At 45.1% G+C, this 22,438-nt stretch overlaps 1 protein-coding gene across 1 annotated transcript in view; it reads left to right on the plus strand.

Moving 5' to 3' along the window:
* Positions 1–22,438, plus strand: part of Dock2 (dedicator of cytokinesis 2) — a 406,997-nt gene that overhangs the window by 155,515 nt on the left and 229,044 nt on the right. The window contains exon 27 of the mRNA XM_005334135.5: positions 20,950–21,045. Within this exon, the coding sequence (XP_005334192.2) occupies positions 20,950–21,045 (96 nt within the window). The remainder of the gene's footprint in view (positions 1–20,949; positions 21,046–22,438) is intronic.

Consider the following 22,438-nt stretch of genomic DNA (forward strand, 5'->3'; position numbering starts at 1 on the left):
GAAACTTTCTAATTATCTTACTGCATTTTATGCTCATCCACACGAGTGGGGTTACTTGCACCTGTTGTGTCTGAATGGCAGAAATTCTACTGAGTGCTGGAATCAACCATGAGGGTATTTAGAGCTCAAAAATGGGGAAACATTATATGTTGAAGCTTTTATTGTTTTTTTTCTTCCTGGGGAGCCAATTGATAAAGGTATCCCTGCACACCACTGCCAGAACTCTAAGGCATTGCCCAGAAGAAGAAAAATCCAGAAACCCAGAGGAGCTGCCTGGGTACTTCTCTTCTCCCCAGTGACTGAATATGCTATGGTCCATGGGGTCTCCTGGGACAGGTCAAAAATACTGCACAGATGTGTCAATTTTAAGTCAAACTAAATACCACCTGGGCTGGGCCGGGCTGGGGAGTTGGCTCATTGCTCATGGATGTTCTCACTGATTGATTAGAAATGGCTTCTTGAGGCCAGTGTGAGGAGGAGCCCTGATCCCTGCAGCAGGCGAAGGGTCCATGGATGTGCGGGGCCTGATCCAGCTGTCTAGTTCCACAGATGGGGGAAAGGCTGGCTTGCCAGGGAGCTTAAAGGGGACTTAAAGATTGACTTTGGTTAGGTAAACACCAGGGTATGTTTTGTTACCAGGAAGAACCATCAATGGATATTTAACCAATAGAAAAGTACAATAAGAAAGAGGATGTTAGCATAGTCTCAGAGTACCTTGCCAGGTGCCTGCTTCTCAATGGCACAGGAAAGATGGTGACTTGCTGTGGAGATGCCTGCCAGGTATGGTTAGTAAAAAACAAAACAAACTCTGACTCAGTTCCCCCCCACTCTGCTCTCACAACACAGATCGCTTCTGATGCCAGGTAAACAGTCCATCCTGCAGGGGACAGCGGCTGGGTGTCCTTTCATTCAGGGCATTTCTGACACTCTCTACCTGGAGACAGAATCAGATCCCACAGGGCAAGGGCTCAGTCTCACTTGTTCCCACTTTGGATGCCAGTTGCAAGCCCCAGGTGGCTTCACCTGTGCTTCTGACCAGCTGGTATACAATCAGGATTCCTGCAACCCCTGCTCTGGAATCACCTGCTTACTGGAGTGTTGTAAAAGATCTCCAGAGCTACAGATGAGCGATCCACAGGGCAAGGGAGGGGAGGAGAGGTATGGTGCTTCCATGCCCTACCTGGGCATGCCACCCTCTGGGAACCTCCACCTGGAAGATCCCTGGATCCTCCTGTTTTTAGGGGATTTTATGGAGACTTCACTGCATGGGTGTAATTGCTCATAGCCTAGGTGGGGAACCCAGCAAGGCCTGTCCTTCCCTGAGTGCAGACGGTAGGACCCCTTCTGAAGTGGGGGTCTGAGATCTACTATCAGACAAGGCAGGTCAGGGAATTTCCTTATGATCAGCTCCAAGGTAGGAGTAGATTAGAGTCTCGATGACCACCTTGGAGAAGAGATTCTAGTTTCTATGGCCTGCCTTGGCCAGGGAGTTTTGAGCCAGAAACTGTAGATAAAACCAAAAAAACCAATATACCATGATATGCCTGACATCACCCAAGTGAAGAAAAGATCAGCAGAAAGGAAATATATCCGCATCAAGTGCCTGCTACATCTGCTCTGAGGAGGATAGACCGCTGCTGTGACAGGGACTTTTGCCCCAAATCCCACCCCACCCCCGTCTTATAAGATAGTAAACAAGCCCCAGTTATGGATTATTACAAAATAACAGACCAGTATTTCCAAAATTTGAGGTCATAAAGAGTGAAAGACTGAAGTGCTACACAGACTGGAGAGGACCTGGGAAACAGGTCCTGAACTGGCTCATGGACCGGAAAATGGGTACTGGATGCCTAGCCGGCAAAATGAGTGAAGCCTGCAGTTGAGTTAGTGGTTTTGTACCTGTGTGAATTCTCTGATTTGATCATTGTGCCATGTTTGTATTAAAGGACAGGGAAAGTAGGAGCACTCAACTATTTCCACAACTTTTCTGAAAGTCTAATATTATTTCCAAACGAAAACTTTTTGAAGGCTTATTTTAAAAGCATTTAAAAATGATGATTACTCACAAAGAGTGAATTCGGACAGTGACTAGTACACCTGTCCCAGTGTATGGATAAAGGGTTTTCTTTGGTTTATCAATTACAATCTACAGATTGATGACAAGCCTTCCCAGAGGGTTCCACTTGCAAAAACTGCCCCAGCCACTAGGAGGCTGGTGGAGCTTCCTACCAAGTGAACAGTCAGGTGGTTGGTGGACTAGGCCAACATCACTGTGCTCTTACGCAGGATGAAGCTGGGGACTGGCCATGGAAAGAGCATATGGCCCTGTCCTGGTCCCTTCTCAAAGACCTGGCAGGCTGCAGCATTTCACACGGGCCATTTGATGATGCTGTCCACACAGCAATTCCTAGGCCAGCATGTGTGACTTACAAGTCACCTTTGCTTTGCTGGCCTTGGAGAGTGGGTAAGACTTTGACTTTTCTTACCACATAGTCTTTGGGTCATTTATTCTCAGGAGATTCACTTGGAAAATTAGAAGGCAGCTTCTGTGACAGTTGGCCAGAGTTTCCCTACAATTTTAAAGTGAATAACCCCCTACATTTTGTTCCATCTCACCATCTTGAAACACTTTTTAAAGTGCTATTCAATGTTCCTTCATCTGTCACAACCAAAGTTTAAAGGATTTGCCTACTTCCATCCTAATGGTGTCCTCTCCACACCCTCTTGTTTACCCAGCATGGATAGGACAGGGTTGATACAACACGGCACTTGCCTGGGGATGAGGGCAAACTATAAGCAGGCCTCTAAAATTCAGTAATCAAAAAAAAAATGGAATGTAACATTTTAAAAATAATCAATATTTTTATATTTTCCTCCTTGTGAATTTTTTGCATTGATTTTTATTTAAAAAATAATTAAATAATTATTTTATGTGTCTTGATTACAGAATTGGGGGGGAAACCCCTTCAATTCTGCATCCCAGGCTGCTGCCTCACCCACTCCCTCACCCCAGTGCTGGCTCTGCAGAGTACCTGTCATTAACCCCCACCACCTGCAATAACCAAGCTGGACTGTGACCCAGGAATGGGTGTGGCACCTTGCATCCCCCCATAGTGGGAAAGCCTTCTGTCTGCAGAGAAACCTTGCACAAAAGCAATAGTTGAACGGCCATGTACACTCTGAACCTTCACTGAGCAGCTACTTGATTCTTTGCATAATGTTTGCACTAAATCTCCTTCACAGTCGGGAGGCACGAGTTAAAAGCCCGCTCAGCAGCAGAAAAATATAGCTATGTTTGGTTCAGGTTACAGTTACTGAGGGAACTATAACTTTGATTTGCTCAACTGATGTAGATGTAAATCCTTAAATGCAACGTGTTAAACGAGGAAGGAGGCGCTCTGTTTGTGAGGGTATTTTTGAGCTGTCTGTAGGACTGCATCTGCCATATGCAATCTGGGGGCACCACAGAAGCTTCCAGCAGAGTCCAAGAGTTCTAGAATGGATGTTTTCTCAGTTGTTATTGGATTGCTTCTGTCTTAGAGATAAATACCATTGATTTAGCAACCCAGATTGGAAAATCAAAAGTTTAATTTCAGCATAGCTTCTCTGAGCAACCTGGTGTGCTAAGTTCGTGTTTAACTCTCTATTACCATTTCTTCTACCTGGAATTTCAGCTCAGCACAGCTTTTTTCTTCAATCGTATTCCCCCTGTTCTCAGTTGGCATGCTGCATCCCAGGGAGGTGAGGCCCCCCACTCTCACACCACCCTGGGCCTGCGTGCTTCTTTCTCTTTCTTTGTGGTTGCCCTGTATGGTGTGTTCTTTAGAAGGCATTCCTTTTACTCCCTCCTGCAAGTCTTAAAGGCCTCCAACTGGTGGTTTGCAATCTGAATCTGGCCCACTGATATATTCTGTTTTGCTCATAGAAATATTTGACAAAAGCCACAGTCCCACTACTTCCTCATGTTTTCTAGGAGGTAGGATTCGCCCTTTCGCATTATCTGCCTGGCCTAGGTAAACACTGAAATCATGACCCCCGAGAGCCAGAGCTTTCTGAACAGCCCCATCCCTACTTCCCTTTCATTAGACAATCACCCCAGGTTCTTCTAGCTCTGCCTTATCCTTCTTCTCTGCTGCGTTCTGACAACTTTGAGCTTCATCATTGAATTTAGCACTTAATTATGTGCAGTCTTACATTTTCTCCTTGTCATGTTTCTTAGACTTTTCTGGTGCATGCTGAGATAAGACCAGCCTGGTTGTGGTTATTTCCCTTTTCATCTAAGGCAGTGTCTTTCTATCCAACAGCTCACTCAATGCTAACTAAGCACCTTGTACTTGCCAGGCAGCATTCTAGACAATGGAAATGCAAAGGTAATTAAGAGGAGCCAATCTCTTATTCAGAGTCACCAGGGAGACCTTACTTGCTAGCGCCCTCCGGCTCTAGTCCTTGTCCTCAGTGGCCTAGTCATTATTTCCAGGCTCACCTTATCACGTGCTTCTGGCATGATTGACACTCAGACCACTGCCGTGGTGAAGTTTGCTCTGAATAGTTGAACACAGCTGTCTTTTGAAGCCTGGGACAATTTCTCTTGTCTCTGACCCACCTGCCTCATTCTGCAGATATGTGGTCCACCTCTGTCTCTTGGAAATTTGGCCTAGGCTTTCATGTATTAAAAGCACTCTTCCATAGCTGTCCTGAGTCTGCTCTGCAGATTCCCACAGGGCTTACCTGATCTTGGGTTTCTCATATATTCCTGCCTACCTGGGTGCAGGGCTGAATTCCAAGCAGACACTCAATAATTAATCTCTGTGGTTTGATTGATCCTCCCATCTTCAATTAGTCTGCTTTCTAGAAAGACATGCTGACGCTAATTTTATTTTTTATACTCAGCAGAATGTAATGAGAAAGGTAAATCTGCCACCCTGGCATTAAGATGCTATATAAAAAGCAAGTACCGACTGGAGAGCTGCGAGGCTCCCAAAGCTGCAAGCTGTTGAGATGTCAGGTTAGACTTCAGCATGCACTTTCCTAGGGAAGTAATCTGCCAGGGGTGGTCATGTTCTCAGGCCAGCCAATGTGAGCATGCCTCACCTAGAGTGTGACTAAACTTTGGAGCTGAGATTAGAGGCCCTGTTTTCTCATGGTCCCTGTGTAGTTTACAGCACTGGATGCATTTCACTGTAGGTGGCACTGGACACATTTGGCTTGCCTTTGCAGTGTCTGTTTTCTCCGTAGACAATAAGCCCCAGGAGCTCAAGGACTGTGTCTGCCCTATGCCCTGCCCTATACTAACAGAGTGCCTGGTTGGTTTACATGGAGTTCAATTCTAGTAGGAAGATTATGGACTTCGGGGACATGTAGGCATGTGTTTGGATCCCAGTGTTACCATAAACCAGCTGTGTGATCTTGGAGAAACTGAGTGGCCTCTCTAAGCCTCGGTTTATGTCTCCATGGTCTTTTGTTAATCATAACTCTGAAGTCACTAAGCATGATACTGAATGTGTTGTTTTTTTTCCTTCCCTCTTGCCCTCAGAATATATTTGATTGATTGGTTGATTGATAAGGTCTGCTGTCTTGGTTGGTGATGGGGAAGATGGTTGTTGGTATCAGGGCCTTGTAGAGGCTTTTGGGAACAGGTGGGTTTTATTTCCAGGTCTAGTTCCGACAGTCTCTGTGTGCTGGGCAGGCCATTCAAACACGTCTATCAAAAAGTGAGGAGGGACCACAGTTATTTAGAGTTCTTCCATACTGTGGACAAGGAAAGGGAACCACTCAGTGTTTGTCAGTGAACCAGAAGGGGGAGTTCTGTTTATCTTAACCCTCATGCAAGCTTTGTATTTGAACTCATGTTTTAAAAATATTAATGTAACATTATCCTTGAGTCAGTTGTTAGTGAGTGCTCACCGGAAGCCGAACACTGTGCCCATTTGTTATGTACAGAGGTCAACTGATTTTTACCATGATCCTGAGAGTAGGTGTTAGCATCCCCATGTTGCTGATGAGCAAACCCAGGCTTTGGGAGTTCAGCAGTCTCTGGCCACAGAGCAAGCTAGTGGCAGGGTCTGAGTTTAATCTCCTAAATCTGAACCTTTCCCTGACTCCACATAAAAGGGTAAGTGGAAAGGAGTTGTCTCTAGGCCATCAAGTGTGTTAATAAAAATGCTACTGGCATGTTAACTGGAGGAAGCCAAGCACGGCGTCTGCACCCCGCCAAGAGATTCTGTGTGCAAAAGGACTTGAGTGTGTCGTGGAGGGATGAGAAGTTAGATGTGCTATAAATGCTGAGCTTATGGCTATATTATTTCATTTGTGTTTCTGGTAATGCTTGTGCAATGAATAATGGATGTTTTTAAAGAATGCTCTGCATAATTTAGAGGTGTAATCAAATGGATAAAGAGACAGTTGATTTTGTTTGATGCTATAATTTATCCTATGCATTTTTGTGAGGGTTCAGAAATGTATCAATGCCAGCAAGGCTGCTATTGTTTATAGCCTTCTCTGGTTTGATAAACATCACTGTGATTGTGAGTAGGTAACAATGGAGTCAGGGGGAGGCACTAGATGGCCCAGGAGCCAAGTCGGAAGCCAGCCTCTGTGGAAGCCCAGTGTTCCCTATGAAGAGTCAGGCTTGGGCAGCAGAAGGGTACATCATATCTGAGCACAGAATGGTATAATTCAAAGAAGGTTGGAGAAGAATAGCAATTATATTACCAGTACCCCCGAAGTCAAGTTACTGATCTGCTTGAAATCTCTCCTGGAGGACAAGTTGTAGTGCCACACTCTCATGGCTACAAGGTAAAAGTGACAGGAAGGTGGTGCACATAAGAAAGCAGAGCAGTCATGGCGACTTTTGGTGTTTGAGACAAGATAACTTGGCATAGTTCTTATTTTGCATCAATCTCTGATTTGTTAAGATATGAAGTAGATTGAAGCGAGGTCATGTGCTTCATCCGTCAGTCCAGCTACCCACCCTCTATTGGTGCCTGCACTTCAGGTCTTCAGTATTCATATACATACTTAAAGCTTTTTCAGTGCCAAGCATGATGCTACAGCTTGAAGCTTGAAGATGGAAAGATGTGGTCCCCTCTTTACAAGAAATGTGAACGAGGTTTTGTAGGGAATCAAAGAGAAAAGCCACAACTCTGCGGGGGGTGAGGTGGGATCCAGAGTTGGGGAATCAGGAAAGGCTGCCTGAAGGTGGGTTATGGAGTCGTGGGTTTTAACTGGCGGATAGGAGATGGTCAGGAAACCAGTGGGGAGGATCATTCAGGCACAGGCAAAGCGTACTCTCATCATCTCACTTCTGGTGGTTCTTTGGGGAGGACAAGCTGCCCCAGGCTGGTTGGGCTAGAATCAGGGAAAAGCAAAATCTCCCCAGACCCAGAGGACAAAGCTCCCCCAGGGAGCTGTCCTCAGTGCCAGGTGACATTGTAATGAGTCCTGCTTCACACACAGCCATGACTGTGGGAGGAAGATAATCAGAGTTCTGGGGAGCAGGTCAGAATCCAGGGTCGGTTGATCTGGACACAAGCTGAGAGAACGGGTGGTCAGGGAAGATACAATGGTTAGCCATGTGCTCTTGGGCTGCACCCTAATGTGGAAGTCACTGTAAAAGGCCTCAACTCCCACTGCCAAGAGCTCTTGGGTGCACGTTTCTCCCTGCAGCTTCTGACAGCTCTCGTAAGAACCCTTACTGGTTTTCCCTGGATTGGGTTGTCCATGCCCTTCTATGGCTTCCGAAGCACACTAGATGACTCTGCTGTGGCCCTTTTCTTCCTGTATGGTTCTTCTCTAAGCATGCATTGCTAACTCATGGTGGCCTCTTACGATTCCCGAGTGCCCAGGACAGAGCATGGAACACAGTGAGTCCACTCTGGCTGCAGATCAGAATTTATTTGGAGAGTATTCAAAAGAAAAAAAAAAAGCAATCCTTAGGGATCACACTCAGATTTAGATTTGATCTGCAGTGGACCCTGGACATGAATGTATTTATATACTTAGAAAATCCCCAGTTCACTCTAAAAATGCAATCATGTAGATGGTTGAAGTAAGTGCTCAGAGAATGTTTCCGGAGGTATTGAATTATACTAAATAGTTTCTGGGCCACCTCATTGATGAGAGGGAGGGGCTTGGGGAGGAACAGAAGCCTGCAGTATAGGCAGCCCCCAAGGATCCAAATTCCCCCTGGATCTCAGAACTGGGAGTGGATGGCAACTTTCAGATGCTACAGCCTCATCTCAAAGAAACCCTTAATGTGAGCCCAGAATGAACGTGTGGATTTGGTTCAAGATGAACTGATTACACCAACTAGTTAGGCTGGGTGTGCTGGCAGAGAATCAAAGTGGCCAGACATGATAGGAACGGCTGCCCAGCTCACCACCTGGCCATGCAAGGATGAGAACCATGGATTAAAGTGAGTCCATGAAGATATTGTGGAGACTGGGAAATGGGGTGGCTATCTTCTTTTCATCTGGAAATGCCCCAGAAACCATAGATCAAATGGGAAATTCAGAATAAATGAAGAAAAATAAACTACACTTACCACTCCCACAGTTAGTGGAGATGTATAGGTTGGTCAGAGAAAGAGGAGGAAGTGGGAGCTCACAGCCTAAACTTTCCAGAAAGAATTGGCTGAGGATGGTGGGATTAAAAATCTGATAGAACTTTTAAAATATGTTGAAATCACAGGTTACAATTAGAAAATAGTGAAAAAAATCATGTATGATATTTGAGCATTAAAATGGAAACATACATCAGATGTTGATGGCACACACCTGTGATCCCAGTGATTCAGGAGGCCGGGGCAGGAGGATGGCAGGTTCAAGGTCAGCCTGGAAACTTAGACTCTCTCAAAATAAAAAAATAAGGGCTGGGAATGTTGCTCAGTGGTAGAGCACCCCTGGGTTCAATGACACCTTTCAAAGAAAGAAATACGAACAGAGAGAGAGAGAGAGAGAGAGAGACAGAGACAGAGAGACAGAGAGAGAGACAGAGAGACAGAGAGACAGAGAGACAGAGAGACGGGGGTTGGGAGGGAGAACCTCTCATAATGAAAAGAAAAGAGTGTTCAGCAAATTTTCAGGACCATGGATAGGGACACAGCTCCTCTGTGGCTTGTTCTTAATAGAGACTGCTTTCTGGGGAGGGCTTTGATTCTATCCAGTCCAAAGTGAAAGAGCAGTGTGTGTGGGTGGCTGCACGCCTGGATCAGAGGATACACATTTATTCTTCAGACTTGGAGGCTTTTTCTGGCCAAGTCTCTTGAACTTGAGATTGACATACCTCTTCCATCCCTTCCTGTCAAAGGAAAAGAAGTCCAAGGGTGAGATTCTAAAACCCCTTATTGCTGGTGACTTTTCTAAAGTTTCTGGCATAATCAGCCCCTAGGTGGATGAGTTAATGGGAACAGCTGAATCCCGGCTGAGGTACAGACACTGGGACGTTTCATGTCCCCAAGCTTGGTTTTATGTCAGCCCAAATTGGAAGGAATTTGCAGGAAGAGTCCATGTTAAAGCATGGGGACAGTGGAGTTTTGATTTGGGGAGATCCTGCTGAGGAAACCTTATCAGTTGTTGAGTGAGCCATCTGATGTCCCTGTCCCCTGGAGGGTGGAGGGATGATTAGGGCTACATCACTGTAGGAAGGAAAGTAGGAGATCCTATACATTTTTGGCTACTCTTTTTCCATAAGAACCCCTTGTTCTGTTGTGAGGTCAAGCTGTGTCCCAGTGCAGTTGAGGAAATCCATGCCAAGAAGCTTCCAGAGTCTCCATCCTGTTTCCTCACCTAAGAACACTTCCCAGGTTACTCTCCACCTCCTATGAGCTTTCTCAGCTAACTAACCTCTAGAGTCGACATTCACTTGATAAGATCATGGTGATGCTTGATTCTGTGTCGGCTTCTTTTGCTGGGTGTTGAAGCCACAATAGTGAGGCAGAGTTAATCCCTGTCTTCGGGGAGCTCACTGGTGTTGCTCAGGAGTGTGAGGGGGACAGGTGGGACAGTGTGCATTGTAGCCTCCTGCCTTCGAGGAGCTTATAGTCTAATCCTGGATCACTCACTCAAGACTCCATTTTAATGGGAGAGAGTTAGGCTAAGTTAAAGAATGAGGTCCTGTCAATGGAAATACAAGTAATGGTAATGAGCTACAGGTATGTGTGGGGTGGGAAAAATCATGCTGGTCTCCGCAGATACCTACCCTGCTTATGACTGAAGTCATCCTGGGATTATAAGATGAAGTCTGATGACAAAACAGACACAAAGCAAAAGGAAATACAGGAAGAAAATACCCTGGGTTGTCAGTGGCAGGAGAGAGAGATGGAGAAGGGAGCTCAGGAAGAAATCAGGGTCTAGAGGGCCCGGGAAGCCATATCTTAGATGGCTTCCTAGATAAATGGTGCCCAGGGACTTCACCACCAGGTAGTCCTTTTCTTACTCTCTGTCCATGAATTCAAGTTCTTCTTTTCTTTTTTTTTTTTTTTTTTTTGGTACAAGGGATTGAACTCAGGGGTACTCAACCACTGAGCCACATCCCCGGCCCTGGTTTGTGTTTTATTTAGAGACAGGGTCTCACTGAGTTGTTCTCTGCCTTGCTTTTGCTGAGGCTGGATTTGAATTTGAGATCCTCCTGCCTCAGCCTCCCCAGTCACTGGGATGACAGGCATGTGCCACTGTGCCCAGCAAGTGCATGTTTTAAAATCTGCTGTCTCCCAAACAAGCAGCAGGTGTTAAACATTAAGAAATCTGCTCACTCATTAACAAAGATTAATTCTATGTAAGCACCAGAATTTTCTGAAAGTTTTCAGAATTTCCTGACCAGTGGAGTTAAACACGTTGCCTACCTAAATTTTACTTTGTTCTTATGCAAAGAAGGACTCTTGGCATTTTAACTTGCCCCTGCAGTAATACTAACAAGAAGTAAGTGTCCAGTTTTTGTTAAGTTTTTTTTTTTTTCAAATGCTACAAATAGCTCACAGACTCCCATTTCTGCAGTAAAAGCCTCAAGGAGTCTGGTGCTGCAGGGCCACTTGCTCATTTGGTGCCCTTTGCACCAGATGGTTTGACAGGTACATTTTAGTACAGTTTAGATACAGAACCAAGACAGCCTACGGGTATTTTAGCTTCGTATGATTAGCTGATGCCAAAATAGGAAAAAATGCAGAACTGAAATTAACAGCTGCTTAAGTATTTGCAAAATGAACAGTGTATCAGCTAGTCAGCTACAGCCACCTCCTAGGCAACTGGATTACATTTATTGGTGAGGAACTTTTCTTTTCCACATCATTGACATATGATGTGAGATGGGCCTTCAAAAGCAGGACTGTCTAGAGCCTGCCTCTTTGTCCAATGAGCTCTAAGAAACAGGGGTGAGCGGAACAGTTTAAGATTCTAAAGTGGATGAACCCATTTTTCCTGAGAAGGAGCCTGGAGTTGCAGGGCCCTGGGCAAACATACCCAGCACCTTCTATTCCAGGGTGTGACTAAACCATCATTTTATGATAGGACTCCTGATTCATGGACTCTTACCTCCCTTCTTATATTTTAATATTTTAATAGTTCTATTGCCTTTATCCTGTATAATATCTAGCAGTAATAAATTATTGCTATAAAAAGTTAGTACCCAATGCAAGAACCTTACCACCAAGATGATGTGGATTCCCATCCAGCTCTGTCACCTACAGTGCTATCTATGACTCTGGACAAGCCATGTCATCTCTGAATTCCCTCATTTGCAATGTGGGAAGCCCCAGTGCTTCACATCTGCAAAACTGAAGAATTCAATGAGATGGTTCATGCACTCAGAGCACCTGGAATGTATAATGTGCTCAGTAAATATCCAAGGATGACAATCATTAGGATGGATCTTATTGCACATAAGATGACAAAACAGACGCAAAGCAAAAGGAAATACAGGAAGAAGAAACCCTGGGTTGTCAGTGGCAGGAGAGAGAGAGATGGAGAAGGGAGCTCAGAAGGAAATCAGGGTCCAGAGGGCCTTACAATAGGGTCATGCTTATCCCCAGGGTTTTCATCAGATACATTGTGATAAAAAATATTAAATTCATGACATGTTGCCTCGCACATGGTAAGCAAATTTGCTTAATTTAGCAAATGTTGGTTGTGTTCTTTATCTGTGTCTTGTTATGCAATTCCCATAAATGATTTGTTTCAAAGGAAAAAACCCCAAGTGAAGCATCTCCCAGGTACACCTTCCTGAGTAGCCCCCACCACTCTTCATCTTTCAGCATTAAGATGTTGGGCTTACAGACTTTGGGAGCTGTAATTCTTTTTACTTTAGGCTGCAGGTTGGAGTTCCCAGTGTATTTTAATGAAAGTCCTCACAAAGCAACATACAGATCTGAATAAAAACAATGTTTTGCTCTAAGCATATGAGATTTGTGTTATTGTTGAACGTGAGAGGTTTTGTTATGTTTCTTTTTTTTTTATGGTTGATTTAAGAACATTTTTTTTTCATCTGCCAGGAAATGGAAGTTAAAAGTATTTGGTAAATGGAATAAAAATTACATAGTTGTGCCTTTTAAAAAATGTTAACTCATTTACTTTGTAGTTCTCTTCTGTCAGTTTAATAACACTGACAACAGCCACCCAGCTTGTGAGCACCAGGTTATGTCTATAGCCCCAGCATGGGGGCGGGGCTTCAGGACAGTGAGTGAGTGGACAGCCACATCCCCAGAATTCAACCCCCCTCCCAGGCATATGGCTATAGGCCCTGGGACATAGCCATAAAGTCTCTGGTGAACAAGGTTCCTTCTTGTTGCAGACAGACTTTCATTACTTTCTAATCAGAGAATAGTTCTATTGCTTTTATCATGCACAATAATTGTGAAAATTCCCAACAAACCATAGAAAGTAAAATTATTGCTCTAACACCAATCTCTCCCTCTCCTTTCCCACCCCCTGGGCTCAGTGATATCATTTCCTCAGACTTTTTGTATAGAGAAAAATATCTACCAAAATAAATGGGATTATATTATAAACAGTGCACCGAGGTCTCTTACTGATTACATTAAGGATCCCTTTCCAAGTCAAGCTCTGTCTCCCTTTCCTCTACTCCATTTTGTGGATCAACCATCAGGTGTATGATGGGATTCCTGATTTGAGGACATTTATCTTGCTTGCTACATATAGACATTATAAATAGTACAATACTGCTATAAACAGCTCAGAACAGAAATGTGTGTCTTATGATGTTCTTTGGGAAGATTTTCAGAATGATCTGCTATTTGTAAAGTATGGCCCCATTCTAGACCTGGAGGTCGTCTGTGACCCTAGACCTGGAAGTCCTGGCCATGGCAAGCCTGGGCTGTAGCCAGGAAGCCTGGACTGGGACTTGCATTGGCACTTATATGATGTATGACCAGAGCCAGAGCCAGGTTTCTCATCCATAATTTGTAATAATGGACATATTTCCCTACTTTCAGCAGGGGCTTGCATAACCCCCAGGACTGTGTGTACCATGGGCAGCCCTGCGTGGAGCATGGTGGGTTGCTCATTAAGGTATGTGAAGTACTTAGAAGAGGACATGGCAGAGTAAAAGCTCACAAAAAAAATTTAGCCATCAGTGTGGGAATTACCACAGTTTCTCAAAAACAGTTTTCATATTATGGGCAGTGTTATGTCCAATGTAAAGCTGGAGAAACTGAGGCTCAGACAGCTAAGATTGATCTAGGTCAACGGCAGACAAGGAGAATATAGTGAATGGCAACTGCATAGTCTCTGTGCAAGGAGAGGCTTTTTCTTTCTTTCTGTCCTTTAGCTCCTCCTCCCCCTCCTCCCTTTCCTCCTCCCCACCCTCCTCCTCCTCTTCCTCCCTTTCCTCCTCTTCCTCCTCCTCCTTCTCTTCCTTCTCTTCCTCCTCCTCCCCTCCTCCTTTTCTCCTCCCTCCTCTTCCTCCTCTCCTCTTCCTACTCCCCTCTTCTTCTTCTTCCTCTCTTTTTTCTTTTCACTTTTCATAGCCCTGAAAATGGTTCTTAGAGGGAATGCTGAGGGCCCAAGGCACCCATCCACCAGCAGCACCACCCTTCCCATGAGCAAAGAGCTCAGAATTAGGCAGCTCTCAACTTGGGTTCCAGCTTGGCCTCCTGTGAGTGGATCATTCCTGGGCAAGTTATTACCCTAAACCGCTCCAGTTTTCCTGTTCCATACCCAGGGTTTTATCAAAAGTTAAATGGGATCACAAGATACCAGTGTTCAGCACACAGTAAGACCTCTAACTTTGTCAGGTGCAGCAGGGGCAGAATCAGAACTCATGTCTTCTTTTCCTTTTATCCTGGTCTTTTGCCAACTGCTCCAGCTCTCTTCTCCTATGGACGGCTGGTGTGAAGCTAGGCTGGTCAAGTTCAGGCACAGCCTGCGTCCTGCCTGGGGAATGGTGAGGAGGAGAGCCAGAAAGGTGGGGTGTGGTACTCCCCTGCCTGACCTCTTCGATCCCTGATTCCTACTGCACTGAGTGACCTTGGCCAACTCTGCAACTTGCAGAGGATCACAGCTGGTCCAGTGAGGTCTTTCAGGACAGAAACTAGTTCAAACAGGAAGGAAGGAGCCAGACGCTAAACTCAGAACTCATGAAAAATCACATTATCTCTAGGGGCCAAAGGAAGAGAGCACAACTGCTTTAGATGATAGTACTGCTATCTTTTCGCAGTTACATATTTTCTTTCTAGGTAAGTGTTTGCAGTGCCTTCAAGATAAGAAAGAAATTGAAAACACCTCTTGTGTGGAACACAAACAGCAGTGACTGGATTACAGTCATGTTCATGGTCAGAATATGCATGATTTCTCTTTTCGTTAAATAAAATAGGCCTTTGGGTATAGTGCTGTAGATGTGACCTTATGACCTTCATCTTAGGGTGGAAAAGGCCCAGTGAAAAAGTAGGTGGAGGAGGTGGCTTCTCCTGGGCATGAGCCCAGGGCCTTGGTGGCCTGCATGCTGGAGTGAGGGCAGAGCCAACCCCAGCCCACTCAGCAGAACTGGGTTTTTATTCTAGCTCTGATGACATTACCTGTCACATGTCACTGGTCACCTGACCTTGTGTAAACCCTTTCCCCAAACTAGTTTTTCTTTCCATAAAGTAGGAGTTGCACAAATACTCTTTTCAAAACCATAGGCGTTTGTATAACGCAATCACTTTTTATATTATTTGTCATTGTCATATGATTTTGATACTTTAAATCAAATAAACTTATAGATATTTAAACACAAAAACTTGAGGTAGAATTTCCCATAAAGATGGTATGTATAGGCACATGTTTTGCTCCTTCTTGAAAACCTACTGGAAAAAAAGAAGTAAAGGGTTAGTTTTTAAAAGACATTTAAAAATCGTGTGAAAATTACTAAATTACTTAGTAGATCTAAGAAAAGCGATTTGTGATCCAGCATTGGAAATTGCTGAGAACCCATTCAATCTAAAGCAGAGTCCCCAGAAAATTCCAGAAGGAGTAGGATCCAGTTCCCGTGCAGGTGAAGGTGAAGAAGGGGAGATCAATACAGAAGAGAACTCGAAGTCAGTCAGCCAACCAGTTTGGTCCCATTGTCCCGATATGGAACCCCACCCCGGTTAATGATAACTGAAACAATTACTATGTTTGCAGAATTAAAAACTTGGGACTTAGAAGCAGTCTAAGTGCCTGCAGCTGAGTTTGGGAGGTTTATTCTATGTAACAGATAAAAAGAGGGAGTCTGGACTTGGAGACACCGGACACCACCAAGAGCAGGGATTCCATAACTCAGAGCCAGGTTCCATTCCTAGGATGATTCTGGAGTCTAAACCTCCAACCCAGTCCTTCCACTCCACCTCCGCATGCTGGCAGCCAGGACTTGGCCTCTGGGCAGGGAATAGGAGAATTCTTGTCTGTGGAATCCAACCAGCTCAAGAAGAAAGACTTGCCATATATTGGTATTTGAGTCTCTCTAGCTAACTGTCCCAGCCAGATCACCCTGCAAGGAAGGTCACAGACAACCAGGCTGAGTGGGCAGTCAGCTGTCACGTCACCCACACTGCAGGGTGGGTACAGAGAGAACACAGCCTCACGGAGGAAGGGCCGGGGCAGCACTCACAGGAGGCAGAGGGAGCTCAGAGCAAACAAGAGCCACCAGGAGGAACCAGGTTCTTGGAGGAAGAAGACTTAAAAATAGGCAGAAGGAACTTTGAAAATTAGGAGAAGAGGCAATGGGGAATCATGCAAAAGAGCACAGGAGAACTAAAAGGGTTTCAGAGTTTTTTCAATTCCTTTTTTTTTTGTGGGTGAGAGTAAAGTTGTTTAGGAGGTGGGGATTCCTCGTACTTTACCATTGCATGAGAATAGCATCTACATAATCAAACTCCTATAAATACTCAAGTGTCAATCAAACCAAGATTATACTATAACTCTATGGGATGGGTGGGTATGCCTGATGAGGGTCAGGAGAAGCAAAATGCTTCTTTTTTTTTTTCACTACCAGGGATTAAACCCAAGGGCACTCAACCACTGAGCCACATCCCCAGCCCTAATTTTGTATTTAATTTAGAGACAGGGTCTCACTGAGTTGCTTAGGACCTTGCTAAGTTGCTGAGGCTGGTTTTGAACTTGTGATCCTTCTGCCCCATCCTCCTGACTGTTGAGATTGCAGGTGTGTGCCATTGCTCCCAGCTGAACTGCTTGTCTTTTATGGTTGATAGATAACAGCACTAAATCAGTTGATAGATAACAGCACTAAATCAAACAAAAGTTTTGAAGTGGAGTAGTACAAGCATTGGTGACATGTTCCTAAAATCAAGATATACCTGCCATGACTATGAAATACGCAAAGAAGTTCCTCTGGGGAGGAGGGCATCTGAGACTGCTGGGTTTTATTTGTTGTTGTTTGTTTGTTTTAAATGAACCTCAGAGAATACATTTTAAAAACTGTATATATATTACCACTTTCATAAAGTTAAACAAAATTTTATATCATTGCTTGTATATAGTCAGCATTACTCGTACAAAAATTGACTCCCTAAATTGTTAAAAATACCATCTCACACAATTGGATACTGACCCACGTCCAAGTTTAATTTAACAAGCTCGGGAACCATCGGGACAGCAAATGAGCTGGTTAAAAGTGTTTGAGTGCCTTCATTTTTCGTGGGAGTGAAGATACTTGTGCATAATTGTCATTAGGTCCAAGATAAAGTGGATACTGAGCAATAATATGACAGCCTTTGGCAAGCCAGCAAGCAAACATAAAACTTTGTTATTTTTCTATAAGCTAACCGTTTATAAAATTTCTGGTTTCTAACCAGTTGTGGATGGTTAGCAAGAGGTTCCTCCGTAGGGTCTATCAGAAACATTCCATTAAAATGTCATGAAGTCCTCATTTTGCTTTATTTCCAAGTTTTGGATCTTTTTACTGCATACTTGTCAAAAGCATAAATAACTTAAAAAAATGAACACAGTGAAAAGAAATCATTGTTACTAGGCTCTAACTAAATGTGGTTTGCCCATTGTCTGCTCCCATATGAGGGCCTCCCTCTCTGTTAAAAAAAAAGGGGGGGGGGAGGAGGTTTGTTGTGTGAGGTCCTGGGTTCCAACCCCAGCACCTCATCTCCCCAAAGGGGATTTTGCCTGAACTAAAGAGACCTTAGAGACATGTCCACACCAAATGGAGATTTTTCTACCCATGTCATCAGAAGGATGGCAAAAAAATAAGAGCAAAGGACATGCCTTTCATATAATTTGATTCAGTGTTTTGAAATCCTGTATTGTACTTAAAATCATCCCATCCCTGGCATTGTTGATTGTTATTCTGAAAATATAAATAATCAGGAGTTTTGAATTTTATTCTAGAAAATTCCATGGCTTAGGGTGCCAAGAAGACACTGGGGCTGGCTCCCCCCCATCCCAGCTCCCCACCCGCCCACAGCCAGCTCTCCTGCTGTGGTACCTGTGGACGGGGCTCAGGCATGAGCCTGAGATCCCCTTCCAAAGACCATAGACTACAATCATTAAAAGAAAAAAATTGCTGCAATTTGCAGCCTGTTTAGGTTGGGTGGATTAATTCCTTTGCTGCGGCCATAACGCAAAGACTGATTTTGTCATTTCAATTACAAGCCACCGTTTAGTTGGGGCCCTGAGGACACTTCCCAGGAGTTTCCTCCACTTGCCTCTCACTGGTGCAATTAACAGTGGGTGATTTGTGACTGCACTTTTCCTGCTGGGCGCAGGTTTATCATCTTGAAAGTTTTCCATTTGCATATATGCTATACATTCTTTGGGCGACATCTTCATATCACCCACAGTTTATTGAACGCCTCGCCTTGTGCTGCACTTTCTGCTACATGTTGGGGATCTGCAGGCCCAGCCAGGATGCTGATGCCAACCAAAGGAGTGACGGTCCTTCCTGAGGCTCACTGTGCCCTGGCCCTTGGTCTTGGGGACTTTCTCTGCATCATCTTCTATTCTGTAAACCAATAACCTTTGAGGTTTCTAGTGTTGCCCATGTTTTATAAACGCAGAAAATGAAACTCAGAGAAGAAAAGCAATTTGCCCAAGGTCACCCAGCTCAAATGAGAAGAGTTGGGATTCGAATTCACATCTGTCTGATCTCAGAACACGTAGCTAACACTCCTCCTATATTGGGAGCTTTCAGAGTGAGATGAATTGAAATGGATGCTTTCCCACTTTTAAGTACCAAATTTCCTGAGCCAGTTTAATTGCTCCTCTTTGGACTAAGAAGAAGTGGCGATTTAAAAGTAGCAAAGAGCAGGAGTTCAAGAGGAAAAGGGGGGTTTTAATATCTCTTTTGGTAAGGGAAGAGATGTAATCCTGGGGGGAAAAAATGCATCAAATGGAAGCCATTATATAAATTTGATGAAATTGCAAAGGGAGAATAGGAAAGATAAAGGAGTAATGAATACATGGCACTGAAGGCTTTCTGAAAAAGAGGGAAAAGATCAGAAGTCACTGAAGGAATTAGAAGCTGGCCCAGTTGAAGACAGAGTCCATCCATCTTGACAGATGGAAGGAGGCTAATGAAGCCCCAAAGTAACAACCAGAGATGTGTGATCGTGTTCCAGTCTGCCTGGGTGAGTTTGGGAAGGGAACAGACTCTGGAGCTAGACTGCTGGATTTGAATCCTTCTTCCTGGACTTCCTTTCTGGGTGACCTTGGGCAAGTTACTTAACCCCTCTGGGCTTCTGTTTCCTCATTTAAGTAATAGAAATCACAATACTGTTTATTTTGATGTGAAAACAGGTAACGTGCTTATCAGAGTGCCAGGAATTCAGCAAGAACTCATGAATGCCACCTTTTGCTATTATAACCATGAGCATAATATTTATATAATTCAAGAAAGAGAATATTATAACTCATCGAAAGGCTTAAACAAATAAAGAAGGAAGTCTAGAGGAGGGTTTGCCTTTAGCCAAGGAGTGCAGAAACATGCTATCCCTCCCCACCCTGAGCCTCAGGAATGGAAAGACCTGGGTGGTGGGGGTCAAGGCAGGAGGAGGACTGAGGTCTTGCTGGGCTGATGGAGCTCAAGAACTCCTACGGTAAAATATGTGTGTGCTCTGGCAGAAGCTATTGGCAGAGCTTTGCTGGTGGATCCATGGGCTGGAAAATGGAGGATTCGCCAAAGTGCCAGAGAAATGAATTTGATGCGGAAAGAGAAAGCAAGCTTAGGTGATTCATCTCTAGATGTTGGGAGGTGAGGACATTTTAAGTAATTAGCCCATCTTTCTTCTTCTCATCCTCTTCCAAATGTGAATCTGTTTCCTTCCATTGGTTCAGAAGAGACAAAAGTTCAGTGGGGTTGGATGCAGCAGAGGCTGCCCGTTGAGGAGCCATGGCACTACCATTGACTGAGCACCTTCTTTAGGTCAGGCTCTGGCTGGTTCCTGGAGACAGAGCCTTCCCCAAACTCAAGCCTCCATCTCCAGAGCTTCCCAGGGCCTGTGCCCATGGTGCTCAGCTATCAGAATGAAGTCCCTAAAATTCAGAAATTGCTAATGCCTGATCTCTATTTTAGATCTATAGAATCTCCTTCAGGGGAACTGGGCACGTGTGTCTTTTCAGAATTGCATATGTCACTTTTATGTTCATACGGGCCTCAGGACAAGCTCCATGCTTTGTTGATGAGGAAGTCAAGGCTCAGGAGGGTTAAATGCTAAGTGAGGCTGCACAGCGTTGAAAGTCAGACCAGGTGCTTCTGAACCTAAAGTTCCAGGCTTTCCCACATGGTCATGTTCACCCTCACTGGAATGCAGGGGTGAAGCTGTCTAGGGGTGGTGCTGGTGACGCAGTCTGAGGGTGTGGATGAATGTGCATGCAAACCTTGCTTACCACAGCAAAAGCTCCAGCGCCAGCAAGTCCTACAGAAAGCTCAGGGGCCTGCACTTGAAGTGGGTGGAACCCTGTGTATGTTACACCCTTGCACCACAGATTTCCACCCCAACATGGGTGGTGTGACTTCAGCTGCAGGAGTGCCCCCAGTGGTCCCAGTGCCCACCTCACCACCCCACCCTGGTCTCCAGGAACACTGCCTCCTGTTAGTCCCTGCAGCCTAGGGTGGCAGTGGCTTCCTTCTGTTGGTCCCTCAGCTTCTCCAGTGCTGAGCAACCAATTCTCTGGGCCGAATTCCCTCCTTACTCCAGGTTAGGTCAAGCCAAGGTTTAGAGAAGTTACTAACCCAGCCAGCGCCACACCGCTAGTACTTTCAAAGTCCTGATTCTCAAGCCTAAGTAAGCTCCCCTTCACTAACTACTCAAGGTGACTGTTGGAGCTCCTGGGGCACCATGCCCGTGTCAGTGGGGTAGAGATGTGACGATGACAAACGGTGATCAGGAGGGGACAGGCTGGTGTTGGCAGTGGCAGTGCTGTGGTGATCACCAGGTCTACCCAGCCTTGCCGGGGTCTTTGAAGGGCTGCTCGGGCATCATGCCTGGTTGTCACACAGATGTCTCTGTTGCAGGCCTTCACCCACCACCACATCCAAGAGATCATGGTCCAGCTGCTTCGCACGGTGAACCGGACAGTCATCACCATGGGCCGGGATCACGTTCTGATTGTGAGTAGATGCTTTCCGCGTATCCAATGTCGCCCGCTCTTCGCCGTCTGGGCATGGGGTTCATGTTAAACATCAGGGCTGCTCGTCGCTTTGTTTTGGAGAGAAGGATTGGGTTTTTCCTGTCTGAGTTGGGAGATTATGGGCACTAACTCAAGTCGCCAAAATAAAGTCATCCTAGGATTTGCCTAAGGTGTTGTGTATGTCAGCGGAGTGTGACATTACTGGTAAAGAAAGAGGTGAGAGGACGTTTCTGTAAGGGAACCGGATGGAAGCTTCCAGATACATGGCCACTGGGAACCTTCTCACCTGGCAAGATGGAATCTAGGCCCAGGGTTCTGCTTTTCTGAGTGGCTTCCCTGTGTGTGGACTGTCCATAGATAGCAGTTAATTCAAGGTCACTGCTAAGTTTGGGGTCATTCTTTAGCACAAACATCATATTCTGCAGATCAGGAAATTCCTGCTCAGAGTTTGGTTTATGTTCCCTCCCTAGACACAGAACCTGTCTTTAACCGTAAGCCTCTGTCCGGCTTGCTTTAAACATCTGGATGCTTGTAGGGGCCAGTCAACCTCACAAATGAGTATGCCCACCACACTCCCCAACCCACTCAACCACTCCTCAACCCACTCAGAACAAAATTCCAACTGTCGTGAGCCTGGACACCCTCTGCCCTGTGCTCATTTCTCTCTCTGTTCCTCCCTCACGGGGGACCCAATTTCACTTGCTGTCCCTTGTCCGAGGGCTTGTTCTCTCATTTTAATCAAGTTTGGCTCAGGAGTCAGCTGACCAGACAGGCTCCTCTGCCCTGATCATCTGTCTGGATACTGGACACTTCTCTACCTTCTTCCATCTCCTTTATTTTTCTTTGTGCACGTCCCTTGAACTACAGACCACTTTGTTTATTGTCTTGCTCTCCTTGTGAGACTATGAGGCCCAGGCTGCTCTTTGCTGTGTCTCCATATCCCACAGCAGCACCTGGCACCTACTAGGTGCTCAATAAATACTCATTGAATGAAGGAGCAAATGAATGAGTGAAGAGCAAATCCAGGGCCACTAACGTTGAACAAGGACAAGTGCCTTTCAGCTCTGACCAACTGGTGCCATGCAGGGTAGGGCCACAGCAAGAATAGAATTCCCAATTGCTCAAGAGAAGCTAAAACCTCCCCACTTTATATGAAATTTCCTGGCCTTTCAGTGTTGGCTATTAATTTTTAAAAGTGTTGATAAACAACTATATGTTTCCCCCAAACAACTGCATTCAGCTTTCAGGAAGCAGAATGGCTCTCTGCTTTTCAATGGCCTGGGGTAAGCCAGCCTTGGGGACATTGAAGGACAATTCCCCACAGTCCTTTTTCCTGGACCCAGAACAGAAGGCTGTGCATATTGTTTTAACTG

Source organism: Ictidomys tridecemlineatus, chromosome 1 (assembly GCF_052094955.1).
Source record: "Ictidomys tridecemlineatus isolate mIctTri1 chromosome 1, mIctTri1.hap1, whole genome shotgun sequence".
In the NCBI taxonomy this organism is placed as follows: Eukaryota; Metazoa; Chordata; class Mammalia; order Rodentia; family Sciuridae; genus Ictidomys; species Ictidomys tridecemlineatus.